The following is a 13,608-nucleotide window of genomic DNA, read 5'->3' as shown; positions in this document are numbered from 1 at the left end:
AGATGAAGTCAAGAATTTATAAAGCCAGTGTAATACCAATAATGACATACGCCTCCATGTTTCAATTAAGTCATCAATATACAATTTGAAACGAATTAGTGAAAGGCAACAACATTTCCTAACCCCTTTGTTACTGTTTTTGACGTGATGCTTATGTGGCAAAGGACTTGAGAGAGAAGGGTTTAAAAAAAGAAGACACAATATACAGAAATAAGTGGCGAAGAAAAATAGGAACCTCGTCCTCCTCATTCCTTGAGTCCTTATCAGGGTGTGGTGACACTCTAAATATTATTGGCTTGCTGTTCCCATTGGCTGCGATCCTGGACCATATGGACGGCTTTATGTAGGGATTTTCCCACCAGAGTTTTCATTTTTTCTGTCCATCGTGTTGGAGATCTTCATCTTGATCAAGTACAAAAAGCAAATAGACTGTCAGGATGCCTTAATAACACTAGATGGATCTATAAAGCCAGTGTAATACCAATAATCACATATTCGTCAGACACATCGCCACAGCCACAACACAAAGGCTACTGGAAACGGCAGAGATGAGAGTACTGAGAAGAATTACAGGAAATACGCTGAGAGATCAAAAGAGAAGTGAAGACAGAAGAAAATGTAACGTACAGTGTATAAATAAATGGACACAAAATAGAAAAAAGAATGGAATTACTACGTAAGCCGAATGAAGAGACCCGTGTTGTCAAAATAGCAAGAGATAAGTCACCAATCGGCAGAAGTATCAGACGACCGCGCAAAAGATGGAGTGACAAATTTCCACAGAGGTATTAAAGCGCCAATGAACAAGCAGAATTGCTTATAAAGAGGAACAAGAAGAAGAATAACGAATATACTGTGTAGTGTCTTTTTGGTAGTCGCCTTGTTTGTTTTTTTTATCTTAGTATATTCGGTATATTCTCTCCTTTCATTTGCTATGTCGCATGTGAGTTTTCGATCAGTTATTTATTTTGTACTCAGCCAGAAATCTTCTTTAAGTTAATAAATCAAAATTTGTCTTCAGTACCAAAAAAATTGTCAGATATTGCATATGGTAAATCTATTTTCATCCTCAGTGCCCTATGATATAGTTTCATATTATATCTTAATAAATCGTTATCCCCTTCCCTTTCATTTAACGCACCATACGCTCGAATCGGACTAATAATAACGGAGATATGATTTAATACTCTTTTGGCAATGCCGTCCTGCTTTTTTTCCATTATTGTAATACTTATCCTGTTCTCTTTCCAACGAGAACTCGACAACGAGATACGTCACGATCCGTCGAGCCGCTTCTGAGCTGTGCGACTTTGCGACCAATTTGCGGTGACGGGCGCAAAAATATATCACGTATTCAATGCTTTTTCCCCATCCAAATAGTGTACAATGTCGCTAAAGAAGTTTTTACTTAGAGACAGAAAACAAAAGAAATAATGAAAATAGCATATTTGGGGCACGTGATGAGAGGACAAAAATACCACTTACTACAGCTGATACTTATGGGTAAAATCGAACGCCGAAGGTGGAATTGAAAAAAACCAACGGCCACGGCTAAGAAACACTCGAAAATAGATAGACATAAGAAGTGCTGAACAGCTTTTCCGTATTGCACAAAATAAAAAAATTTTTGCTATAGTGATTGCCAACGTCCGGCAGACCGGACAAGGACTTCAAAGAAGAAGACTAGATCTGTAAGACATCGATAACATAAGAATAGTACAACCGAAATGATCAGTTGAATGCCAAAAAAAGTAGAAAAAACTAATCAAAAACTCTAAAGTCAAGGTTTGTAACACCTAATTAATCATATCGTTTTGTTACATTATGTTAATACATCTACTTTATCGACCTAACCCAGTGACATTTTGATGTACTCTTCAGTAGGACTTAATTTTCTTTTCTATAGAAATCAAGCAGTTTAATTTTTACCATTTAATTTTTAGGTTCTCAACTTTGATGTACAATTGATGCCAGTACCTGCTAGTTATAATGACATTACGACTGATTCGAGAATAAGAGACCACGTAGGATTAGTCTGGTATGACAGATATTTCTTTGTTCCCAAAAGTTGGGAGCAAACGGAAAGAGTGTGGTTAAGATTTGGATCCGTTTCCTATGCAGCCCAAGTAGTAAGTATATTTAATATTATTATATCATCATCATTATCATCATCATCAGCCTTTACGGACCTTTCGTTCCTTCACTCCCACAATAAAAGCGTTTCGACATGTCACAATGTTTAGAAATTTTGTAAGTATATTGTTTGGTTTTGGTTTTTGTTTTTGTTTTGGTTTGCTATCTGTGGTTTATGTAGGGTCATCAGTATGTCTTCAGTCGTCGCTACTATAGCAGTGTCATCGGCATAGAGGATTCTGTTTAAGGATTTATTGTGCTCTAGATAAAATCCACGTGGAGAGTCGTTTTACCTATTTTCCAATTAAGTCATCGATATACAAATTGAAGCGAATTAGTGATATGCAACAACATTTTATAACCCCTTTGTTACTGTTTTTGGTATTGAGGCTTGTGTGGTAGAGGACTTTTTCTTGATGTGCATATCCGTTACGAATGTTGGCCATCATCATGGCAATCTTTATCTTATCTGCAGCAACGCAGAAAAGCTGCACAGATGTTGTATTGAACCAGATTCTGAGGTTCTTTAACCAAGAGGTTCTTCTTCTTCCTGGACCTCGTTTTCCAAATATTTTTCTTTGCAGCATGGCTTGAAGGAGAGCATATCTGGATTCATTTCGCATAATATGTCCGAAGAACTGTACCTTTCGAGATTTGATGGTGGTCAGTACCTCTCGGTTCTTATTCATTCTTCTGAGGACCTCCTCATTTGTGACTCGGTCAGTCCACGGGATCTTAACAACGACAACATGCCTGTTAAGATAACTAATATAGGTATGACCCAAGATAAAATTTATTAAGAAATATAAGTAGGGTAGCAAAGTCAAATATAATGATGATATTTGTATTCTTAACAATTTACCTGGTAAAATTTGACCACAATTTCAAAACATATTTAAGATCAACTGTTTGTATAGACACGTTTCGAGATTTGCTATCATCTGAAACTTTTCTTTGAACTTTTTATTTTTCTCCATCGCAAATATATTTTTAAATACTTTTTTTTATTGCAGTGGATAAATGGCGAACTAGTAATGAGTCACGAAATAGGCCACTTGCCATTTGCTGCAGAAATTACAAGTTTTGTTAAATTTGGAAAGGAGAATTTGGTTACGGTAGCATGCGATAATACGTTATTACCTGACACCATACCACAAGGAAAGGTTGAAGAATTAGTAAGGTAAATAATTTTGTTATTTAACTATCCAGGTTTAAATAATCTAACTACTGTTAAGGAGGACATTCACTTATACCAGATAATTACAGTATCAAAAGGGAGGCTCTGGTGGGCTATTTTCATGTTATCGAGCCTAAGTAATCAGCCGCTTTTTTCATCATGTTATAAACATGTCATGTTATAAACAAGTTCAATACTGCCCACGAGTTTGATATTAGAAAATCTTCTAGATTCAGATTTAAGCAATATTCCCTCTAAGGGGAAATTAACTCATTCCACGTACCTATAGTATCAAAGATCTTGAGCTCTGGGGAGACTCTTCTATATTGGAAAACGAAAGCCGCTAAACACCTTTTGGATATAATAACATCTTATAAACTTTAAGCCCACGGGACATTTTTATTGGGTCATTTGATCCAGCATGTCTCACATATAAATCAATACTAGAATATGTAATAATACCTTTAGAAACTATACCCCAATTCTTATCGGTACACAAAGCATGGGAGTTCAAATTAAGGGTTGCGCTTTCTTTTATTTCTCACCTCTGTCCCAAATTAAAGTTTCGTCAAAGTACACAGAGCTTCCACATATATGTCGCTCTGAGGAGATCTAATAAGGTCGAAATACATATAAGCGGATGGCAGTAGTAGCTCTGCATTGAAATTAAATCTCAAACGTCTTTCTGCTAGTCTAAAATACGTTAAAAATCTTTAGTTTGCTTTTGTAGAATAAATATAAGACTTATTTGTCAGTATTGCTTTAATTCATAAAAACGATCATTCAAAGTCAAAGTACCATTGTTATTTCATTCAGCAGGGTGACTAGACTACATACAATAGACAAGTTTATTTTTACATGTTTAGAAACAAGTGCTTATGCAATCTTATATATGAGATATATTGTTTTAGTCCTCGCTCTTACTATGCTCTTTGCTATCATATCTCTTCTTGTGATCACCACTCTTTTCATTGTTCTTTGGGTTACTCTTAATTTAATGGTAGATTTGTTAGTCAGTGTTAATGTTTTGGAACCATATGGTATTACTGATACTATACATTGGTTATACTTTTAGAATATGTCGCATTTTAACAACATGCTACCATCCCAAACCTATACGGCGATAAATATCACAGTTTTGATTGTCTTTTACTATTCTAATTTTATGTTTTAAGTAAATACAGCTAAACACCTGATACTTCGTTGCTACACTCTCTAACATCATTTGGAGTTAAATTAATCATGTATTTTGTTTTTTGAAAGTTGTATGTTCAGGCCTAGTTATTCTGTGGCCTGCTTTAGTTCTTTTATCACCGATCTTCCTCCAACTCTATACCACAGAGCTGCAGTATAGAGTTGGTGGATAGAGTTGCGGATTTTCAAGGCTCGATAAATCAGTGAAAAAAATATTTTTAAGTTTAGCAATCATCAAATTAAACCTAAAACTTAACAATAACTGTTTAGTGACCCATTGTGTTTTAATTGTAAATTTCGCGCCAAGTTCCGTGTTCCGCAACTGCTATATATAAATAAATACGGTGTCGAAACCACATATAATATATTTAAGAAGTTATAATTTCTTATATTATATATACCATTTTTTGTTTTAAAAACAATAATTTTTTTAATATTAAAAACTGATTTGTTCAAATTTAATAAGAGTATATGGAAAAATTGTTTATAAATAACATTGAATTATAATAATTATATTTTAAATAAATAAATAACTAAATAACAATAAAAAGGTGTCTTAAGAAAGTGACATATCCTGAGATATGTCATTTTTTTCTGAGTTTTCTATTTTGAAACTGTGTGGGTTTTTGGAAGATCGCAGCTAGTCCTTCAGTCGGCTACCCTCACTTCTTTTACTTTAGTCGCAACGCAAAGGGCTCTTTGTTTACAACATTTTATTTGATAAAAGTTTTATTAAAGACTGTGACTTTTTTGACTTGAAAGTCAAAAAATGACTTTTTTCATAAAATATTGGTTGTACCATCTGAGTTTTTGGGTACCAATATCGTCTACTATTGTTTTACTTTTATAATTTCTCTTATTCTGTTGTTCGTTACTCTTTCTTTTCTACATTTTCCACCTGAACGTCTCCAGAAATCCATTTCCGTTGCCTCCAGTTTTCTCTTGTATCTTTCCTTTATTTGCCATACTTCACTACTTTAGGTAGTTATACTTTTAGTGATTGTATTATATATCTTGTGCTTGTTATTATTAGAGTTTGATTGATCCCAAAGTATACTATTGAGAAGGGAAATTGCTCTTCTTGCTTGGTTGTTTTTCTATTCAATTGTGTCGTCTACGTTGCCTTCTTTTGTGATGATCATACCTAAATATTTATATGTCTTGCAATGTTTGAAAACTTGAGGTTAATTGGTTAATATGAGGTCCTGTTGTTTCCCGCCGATACACATATACTCGGTTTTTTTGGATATTGTGCTATCACTAGTTGACCATCTGCAAATGACAAAGTGTATATGGTCTTGTTGTTAATCGGCATTCCATATTTCTACATTTGCACTTCCACAGTTTTAGAGCATGTTCTAGATAAATTTTAAATAATGTCGGGGAGAGACAGCAGCCCTGCTTAAGCCCTTTATTCATTTGGAATACACTTGACAGAATATTTCCAACCTTTACCTTTGAGTTAGCATTAGCGTACAGTTCCTTCGTCGCATTTATTAAATTCATGCTTATGTTTGTTTTCTCTAACGCTTCCCATAATTTATAATGTGGTACGCTATCATAAGCCTTTTGTAGGTCTACATTCAGTAAATGTACTTCTTGATTAACAGCTATTTTCTTTTCAATAATCTGTGTAATACAAAACAAATGGGCAACAGTAGATCTACCTGCACTAAATCCTGCCTGTTCCTCAGCCCCTAAGTCTTTATATTCGCTTTCTATTCTGTTTTTAATTACTTTTCCGTATATTCTACTGACCGAGTTTGTCACGGCAATGCCTCTGTAATTGTCACATTCATCCCTTCTGCCTTTTTTGTGTATAGTGGTGTAGCATTTGAAATTTATTGGAATCCCCTTGTATATGTGTTAATTGAAATCCACTTATATATGCATTATAATAACGAAGAATTTTTTCAATGATTCTTAGTTCGTATCGTTCAATTTAAAACCCAAATAATCTTTCGTTCTTTTTAGGTCGCCGCCGTCAATAATAAATCATTTTATTGTTTGTTTATGTCACAGGCGCAAATTTCTTCGATATTTCTTTGTTCAAACCGCCCGATATTGCGTTTACAAATTAAGAATTTACGTCTTAATTTCCGTTGTGTCTTGTTTATGTGTCTTAAACCCAAAGTGTTTTGTTTATTCCAACTTGTGCGATCAAATTTTCAAGATAATTTCGAAATTTCGTCACTTTTCGTTGGAGCCGCGGTGAAGAGCGGTGATCTCCAGCGTCATGTCCAAATTCACGTCAAATTTGTAGTTTTCTGTTTTTGTCCCTTTTCAGGAAAATCTTCGTCTTACGTTAAAAAGTATTTGTAATAATTAATAAGTTGTAAATTGTATGGTTTAACTTAGCTGTCATTTTAATTTTTTTTATTTAATGTTAACATATGACAGCTAGCTTTATTATTTTTGATATTGATTTGTTTTGTTTTCTTTAAAAGAAAGGTTAACTTACATGTAAATTTTGTCAGTTTATATTAGTATCTCCAACTCCTGGAATTTGTAAACAGATGAAACATGTAAGTCTTTTTTGTATTTTTGTATTTTGCGACTATTGTTGTATTATTTTTTCACTGTCTATTTTGTAACTGTTTGTGGTGACACAAAAATAAATGTTAAATTTTGTTTCTTAACATTTTGTTTATTATTTTTTTAACTAACCCTTTTTTTTGAGTTTCCATTTGGAAAAGATATGTTTTTTATGTTTAATAATTATATCTCAAGTTACAACTAGTTGTTGTAATAGTTATAATTAGGCACCTTGAAGTGGCGCTCTTTATAAATTACTAGAGGTGTTTCCTGTTTCTTTTTATTTTGTCCCAAGAGATTGATGACCGTTTATTTCATTTTTTTGTAGTTGCCCCAATCCAACCCCCTTGTCTTTTACTTATCCACGACCCCAGCTCTCCTACCAAAACCTGAGTGCCGTTCGCACAAGTTGCGATTATTTTGCTTGCCCTATCTCCACCCCCATAGTTTCTTCCCCCAATTTTCTACCCCTTGTATTAATGCCCCGTGTGGTAGGCAAAAAATATATCGTTACAGTGGATATGAGTCATATCTTTCATATCCTTCCATTATTTAAAAATAATTTCAATAGAAATTTTTATTAATCCCTAAATAAGAGTATTTTTGTACTATGTCATACTACAATTTCAACTGTCAAACCCGTCTGTACAGTTGTGACGAAAAACGGCTTATTTTTTACTTGATTGGTCTATTATTATGAATTTAATATTTTTTAAATGCTGTTTGTGCCTTTATTTCTCCATCTATTTAAAATCAACATAAACATCTTTAATTTTCAGCGGAAGACTGGATCAAACCTACACTTTTGACTTTTTCAACTATGCAGGTATCGATCGACCGGTCTTTTTATACACAACCCCCAAAACTTACATCGATGACATTTCCATAGCTACAGTAGATGTTAAAGAAAACGTTGGTAAGTGATTGAAGTTACTTAATTATAGCGTTAATTATGTGAGGTTTACTTTGGGGATTCTAAAACAAACGTGTTCTTCTTTTTCCTCTGTATAAGCAATTTTGATTGTTCATTAGCGACATGATATCTCTAAGTACCTGTACTCCAATCTGTACTTGTTGTCAGTATTCTCATCTCCGTTTTATACTACTCCGGTAACAGCACTGGGGAAACTTCTCATACCAATTTCGGATATCCTAGGTAGGTAAGAGGTATACGAGAGCACCTTTTGAAAATAAGACAAACTAGCGGACCAACTCGACATCGAGTTTTTTAAATGAAAGTTTTATTTTGCGAGAAAAATATACAATATATACAATGACCGGAAGTAAAAATATTTTTATCAATAACTCAAAAACTATAAATGATAATTTCGTGAACTTACATTTTTGAACTCTACGTTGAATTCTCTATTGATTTGACCAATAAAAACGAAACCGGAAGTCGACCTCAAAACCGGAATGCAATTTTTAGTTCATCAAATGTCGACATGGATATCATTTAGCAGTTAATTTTGCATGCTGATCACGAATCCGGTGTCAGATTTGCTCTATCTTGACGTTTTATGCGCGTTTCGGGTGACTTCCGGTGTCGGATCGCAACTGGAAGTACATATTTAGATTCGTCTCGACGAGACCTTTCGATTCATATATACATTGTGGGGTCTAAAACTTAAAGTAAATTTTAACTTCCGGTCATCTCAAAACCGGAAGTGAATTTTTGTACCAAAAGTATATCTTGACAATCTCATACGTAATACTAATAATATTCCGAAAAAATATTTTAATTATCTAATATGGTTTTTGAGTAAAGTGGTGGACAAGAAAAGGGCTTAGCGTTTTAGTATATAAGATAATGGAGAAGTCAAGAAAATTAAATATCCCGTTATACATCTGATCCATAGATTATTGCAAGTTGTTCGACAAAGTCAAATGGCATTATTTATGGCTGATATTAAAAGAAGTGGGCATGCCAAAGCACCTGATTTCCCTTCTAATCAAGTGGGCATGCACACTTCTTTTAATATCAGCCATAAATAATGCCATTTGACTTTGTTGTACAAGCATACTACAGGATCAGTAAAAGTGTTTGACATACTTTCAAATAAAAATTCCACCTGAACAAAGTGTCAGACAAGAATGTATATATCTCTACAACTGTTGTATCTACGAAGAACGTATTATGAGAAAATCGGATGGGAAAAAGTCATATCAATGAATGACCGAAACATAAACAATCTACGCTTTGCCGACGATAGCCCTCCTTGCCAACAACCAAAAATACCTGATTGGTCTCATTTGGCTGGTTAACAATGAGAGTAAAAGGTTTAGTCTGGAATTAAATATAACAAAGACCTTAGGCCTTGTAATTAGGCACCACAACATTCCTCTACATATAACAGCCAAGATCGCTATGGAAAACATCACCAAAATATTTAAAAACCCCAATATTTTAAAAACCCTAAAAATGAGTTTGGTCCATTAATATTTCCAGAACTGACATATGGATGCAAATCTTGATTAATAATGCAATCATAATTCATAAAGGAGGAAGATGGACGCTACTGAAATGTTCTGCTGGAGAAGAATGTTGTAAATTCCATGGACCAACCGTAGAACAAATAATTCTATTCTAAAAGAACTAAAGATCTGTGAGAGACTCTCAGGAAAAATCCAATAACAACAATTGAAATAATTTTGACATGCCGTCAGACGTAGACAAGATGGAGAGACTCATCAGTCAAGGAAAGATAGAAGGCCGAAGACCACGAGGAAGATTTCTAAAGAGGTAGATTGATCAGATCACAGGAAGTTGCAAAAGACCTATGCATGATGTAATAGAAATAACAAGTGACAGAAATCTATGGAGACAAACCATACATGATATCACGACGATCACTGCACCCTCTCCTGGTGACAATACTAAAGAGAAGACCAGTTTTTTATTTTATTTCAATTAAGGCACGTAAACTATGTTTAGGTGATTTTGACCCGATCTTTATTTAGTTAACTTAATCATCTTTGTGTAGTTACTTGAACGAGACATGTCGATTAAAAAATTCAAATTATTTTTACGGTTGAGTAAAAAATATTAAATTAGGGTAGAATATCGTGGATAGAAAATTAAACGCCTTAAGAGGGAATTTTTCAAATTATCGCCCTTTGTTAATTGTAAAATGTTTTGTAGCGTTACTGGAATACAATATTACGGTCATTGGAGACAACAGTTTGTCATCTAAAATTTGTCGCGTGAGTCTTATAGACAAAACCCGTGCAGTTGCCTTTTCCAGTCAAGATACTTGTGGATTTTATGGAGTTATGAAGATCGAGAATCCTAATCTATGGTGGCCTTATCTTATGCATGATGAACCTGGATATTTATACAGTTTTCAGGTTAGTATGTACGTATTTTTATGTATGGCTAATGCCAGTAAGTCAGATAATGGTTCCTTTCATCTTGAATGGTAACAAGAATTGTGCGACATAATGGATTGGGAGGAAATATATCATTTGACCAAATTCAAACGACGACCTTTAGTAAACATCTGGCAAACATTTGTAACCTGTTTATCTTGCGCAACTTTTCATATAAAATTAATCTATGTTTGATCTAGATAAACAATTTTGTGCCGCTTCCTTCAGTTTTCGAATATCTGCTAAATATCGCTTTCTCAAACAAATTATTTTTTCTTTACCTCTAAGAACATATTTTATTTTCTATGGTGCTCAGCCCAAACGGAGTCTAATTCGTGCAAAATTTTCCACAATTTGTCTTGTGTTATATTTGGCAAAATTTTGTCACTAAAAATATCTACTAAAAGTTTTATCATAGTAGGTATTTAATTTTGAAAATATAATTCATGCACTTTTATTCGAAATAATTTTTTTAAAATAACATCTCTTTACTAGGGTTTTCTTCCGACTGACGTTTTCTGTGTTTCTTGCTCTCGTTTTTTCAAAAGGCTATACTTTTTTTCAAACCTAGGATAAACAGAAAAAACACTGGAATATGGCATAGATACTTATCACATATTTCTAGACTACAAGACAGTCTACGACTCTGTTCTCTATAAAAAGTTTACATGTTGTATAACGGACTTCCCTTGTCGCGCAAATGGACTCTTCCAACTGTTTACAGCGTCTTTTATAAATATCACAAATCAAAACCACCGGTTCAATATATTATAACAAATCAGTGCAAAAATCCTTGCGTATGCTGACGATATCAATATTATTGGGAGAACGTAGACCTGTACGAGAGATATATGTAACACTTAAAGACGTGGCTACAAAAATTGGTTTAATAATTAACACCAACAAAACTAAGTAAATGAAAATAAGCACGCACTTCATAGAACTTGTATACCCGAAAATAACACTACTGCAGAGATAAATCGCAGAATTTGCACGGCCAAAACGTGCTATATATGCTCAGTCTCCTTAAACGCTCGATTATATTGACGAATACAAAGGTAAAACTCTATAAAACACCAATATGTCTAGTCCTAATATATCATTAAAAAACCTAGACTCAAAAATAAAAGCCTGAAACCTGAAACAAAAGGTAATGAAAGGATGTTTCGAAAGAAAAGTACTATGGCGAATGACAATGAAGTATGGAGAAGACGATATACTGCGAACTTGATAGAATATACCAGGAACCAGATATCGCAAAATAGATTTAAGTAGGACGTCTGAGGTGGTTGGACGTCTTAATAGACCCATTGGTCGGAGAAGAAGAATACCAGAAAAAGGTTTGTTGATAACATCGATAAAGACATAAGAAATATGGCAATATATGCTTGGTGGAGGAAAGCGATGGATAGAAACGACCGGAGAGAAAGTATTGTATAGGCTAGGACCCACACAGTGTCCTAAAGCTAGAATGATGATGATCATACTTTTCTTCAATACTTGTCTATACTCGTCATCTCCAACTCCGATCATTGTTTAACACTTAGAAACTAAACTTCGAATACTACTAGAGGTGTGTTCATGTACTAGAGCGTCATGTACATTTAACACTTCTTCTTTCAGTGTCGTGTCTGTCTTCTTCAGGGTAGACTAGACCCATGACAATATCATTAAACCACTTTTGATCGTTTTCTGTAAGGACAAGTTGCTCTACACTAAGCCTGGTCCAACCTCTTCCGCAAATTATTGCTAAATGTTTAAATTGGAATGTTTGTGTTTGTCAAGCACACATTCAAATTGTCACTTTCAACTTCAACTTTCACTTTATTTTTAGGTGGATTTATTAGACAAGGATCACAGTCCAGTAGACCAGTATTTTCTACCGGTAGGTATAAGAACTCTAACTTGGACAAATAGTTCCTTCTTGATGAATAACAAACCGTTGTATTTACATGGATTCGGAAGACACGAAGATTCAGATATTAGGGGTAAAGGTTTGGATCTTCCACTGGTGATCAAAGATCACAATTTAATAAAATGGATCGGTGCAAATGCTTACAGAACGTCACATTATCCCTACGCTGAGGAAATTATGGACATCGCCGATGAAATTGGAATAATGATTATTGATGAATGTCCAAGTGTTAACACAGAGTAAGTATTAGTGTGTATAGGTATTATGGATAGAACCATCTAATATTTTTATAACTATTCTCAGTATCATCATCGTCAAAGCCTTGCACTCTGTAGAAATTGTGGCTAACACCAACACATTTTGAAAATTCTAGTCTGGCGTGAGACGAATTATTCCTCTTTATTATTTTTAACTTGCTTTGTTTATGTGTTGCTGGCGTTACTCTCATTTTATTTCTTCATGTCTTTGCATTGAGCTTTTATGTCCTTGATATTCTTTGATCTTCTTCAAAGTTGCTCAGCTATCTAGTCCAGTGTTCTTTGCCTATCTCTATGTAGTCGTCTCAGTACTTATCCAATCCATTTTAAGCAAAGAAACTTTGTCTTCCTAATTTTATCACCTTGAATTCTTCTTTTTCGGCGTGTATTTTCATTCTTCTTTTTTATTGTTTTATTAAATTCAGATCTAGTATTGTTCTCATTATTTTCCTTTCTATTTGTTATTTACTCCATATGTAATAACAGTTCTTTTATAAGTTTATTTTTGTGTTCTTATTTAAAATGCTGCTTTTCAGCAGATACGTATTCGTTCCATATCCTTTCTTGTCTTTCAAAATTTTTCATTATTCTCTGTATTTTTGAATTTTTCTATCATCACTACCAGGTAGCTGAAGGTAGATACTGCTTCAAATTTATAGTTTTGTGTAATTAGGTATGACTGTGTTGCTATGTCGCCTTTCTTTATCATGTACTTTTGATTTGGGTTGGTTTATTTCTAGTCCTATTGTCTTTGCTTCTTTGTCTATTTTTACAATTCCTCTTTGTGTCATTTTTGTCTTGGCTATGATAGCCACATCATCTACATATATGCTATTACTTAAAACTAATTTGTGATATTATTGTTTGTGATGTTATTGTTTATCTTCCTTTCTATCAGAATTTGATTCAATAGTATCGAGGAGATATAGTATTCTTATTTCAAGCCCTTGTTTATCTGAATCTCTTACTATACTGAGATTTCTACTGTCCTCAACTTAATAGTTCTAACATATACTTTACTATTTTTT

At 33.8% G+C, this 13,608-nt stretch overlaps 1 protein-coding gene across 1 annotated transcript in view; it reads left to right on the top strand.

Moving 5' to 3' along the window:
• The window catches only part of LOC140445953 (beta-glucuronidase-like), a 53,287-nt gene that overhangs the window by 30,473 nt on the left and 9,206 nt on the right, over positions 1-13,608 (top strand). Inside the window, exons 3-7 of the mRNA XM_072538409.1 lie at positions 1,944-2,129; positions 3,147-3,313; positions 7,819-7,955; positions 10,182-10,387; positions 12,243-12,562. Coding sequence (XP_072394510.1) covers positions 1,944-2,129; positions 3,147-3,313; positions 7,819-7,955; positions 10,182-10,387; positions 12,243-12,562 — 1,016 coding nt within the window. The remainder of the gene's footprint in view (positions 1-1,943; positions 2,130-3,146; positions 3,314-7,818; positions 7,956-10,181; positions 10,388-12,242; positions 12,563-13,608) is intronic.

The sequence above is a fragment of the Diabrotica undecimpunctata genome, chromosome 7 (genome assembly GCF_040954645.1).
Source record: "Diabrotica undecimpunctata isolate CICGRU chromosome 7, icDiaUnde3, whole genome shotgun sequence".
NCBI lineage: Eukaryota > Metazoa > Arthropoda > Insecta > Coleoptera > Chrysomelidae > Diabrotica > Diabrotica undecimpunctata.
The sequence above is the reverse complement of the archived record's forward strand: the minus strand, read 5'-3'. Positions and strand labels throughout refer to the sequence as shown.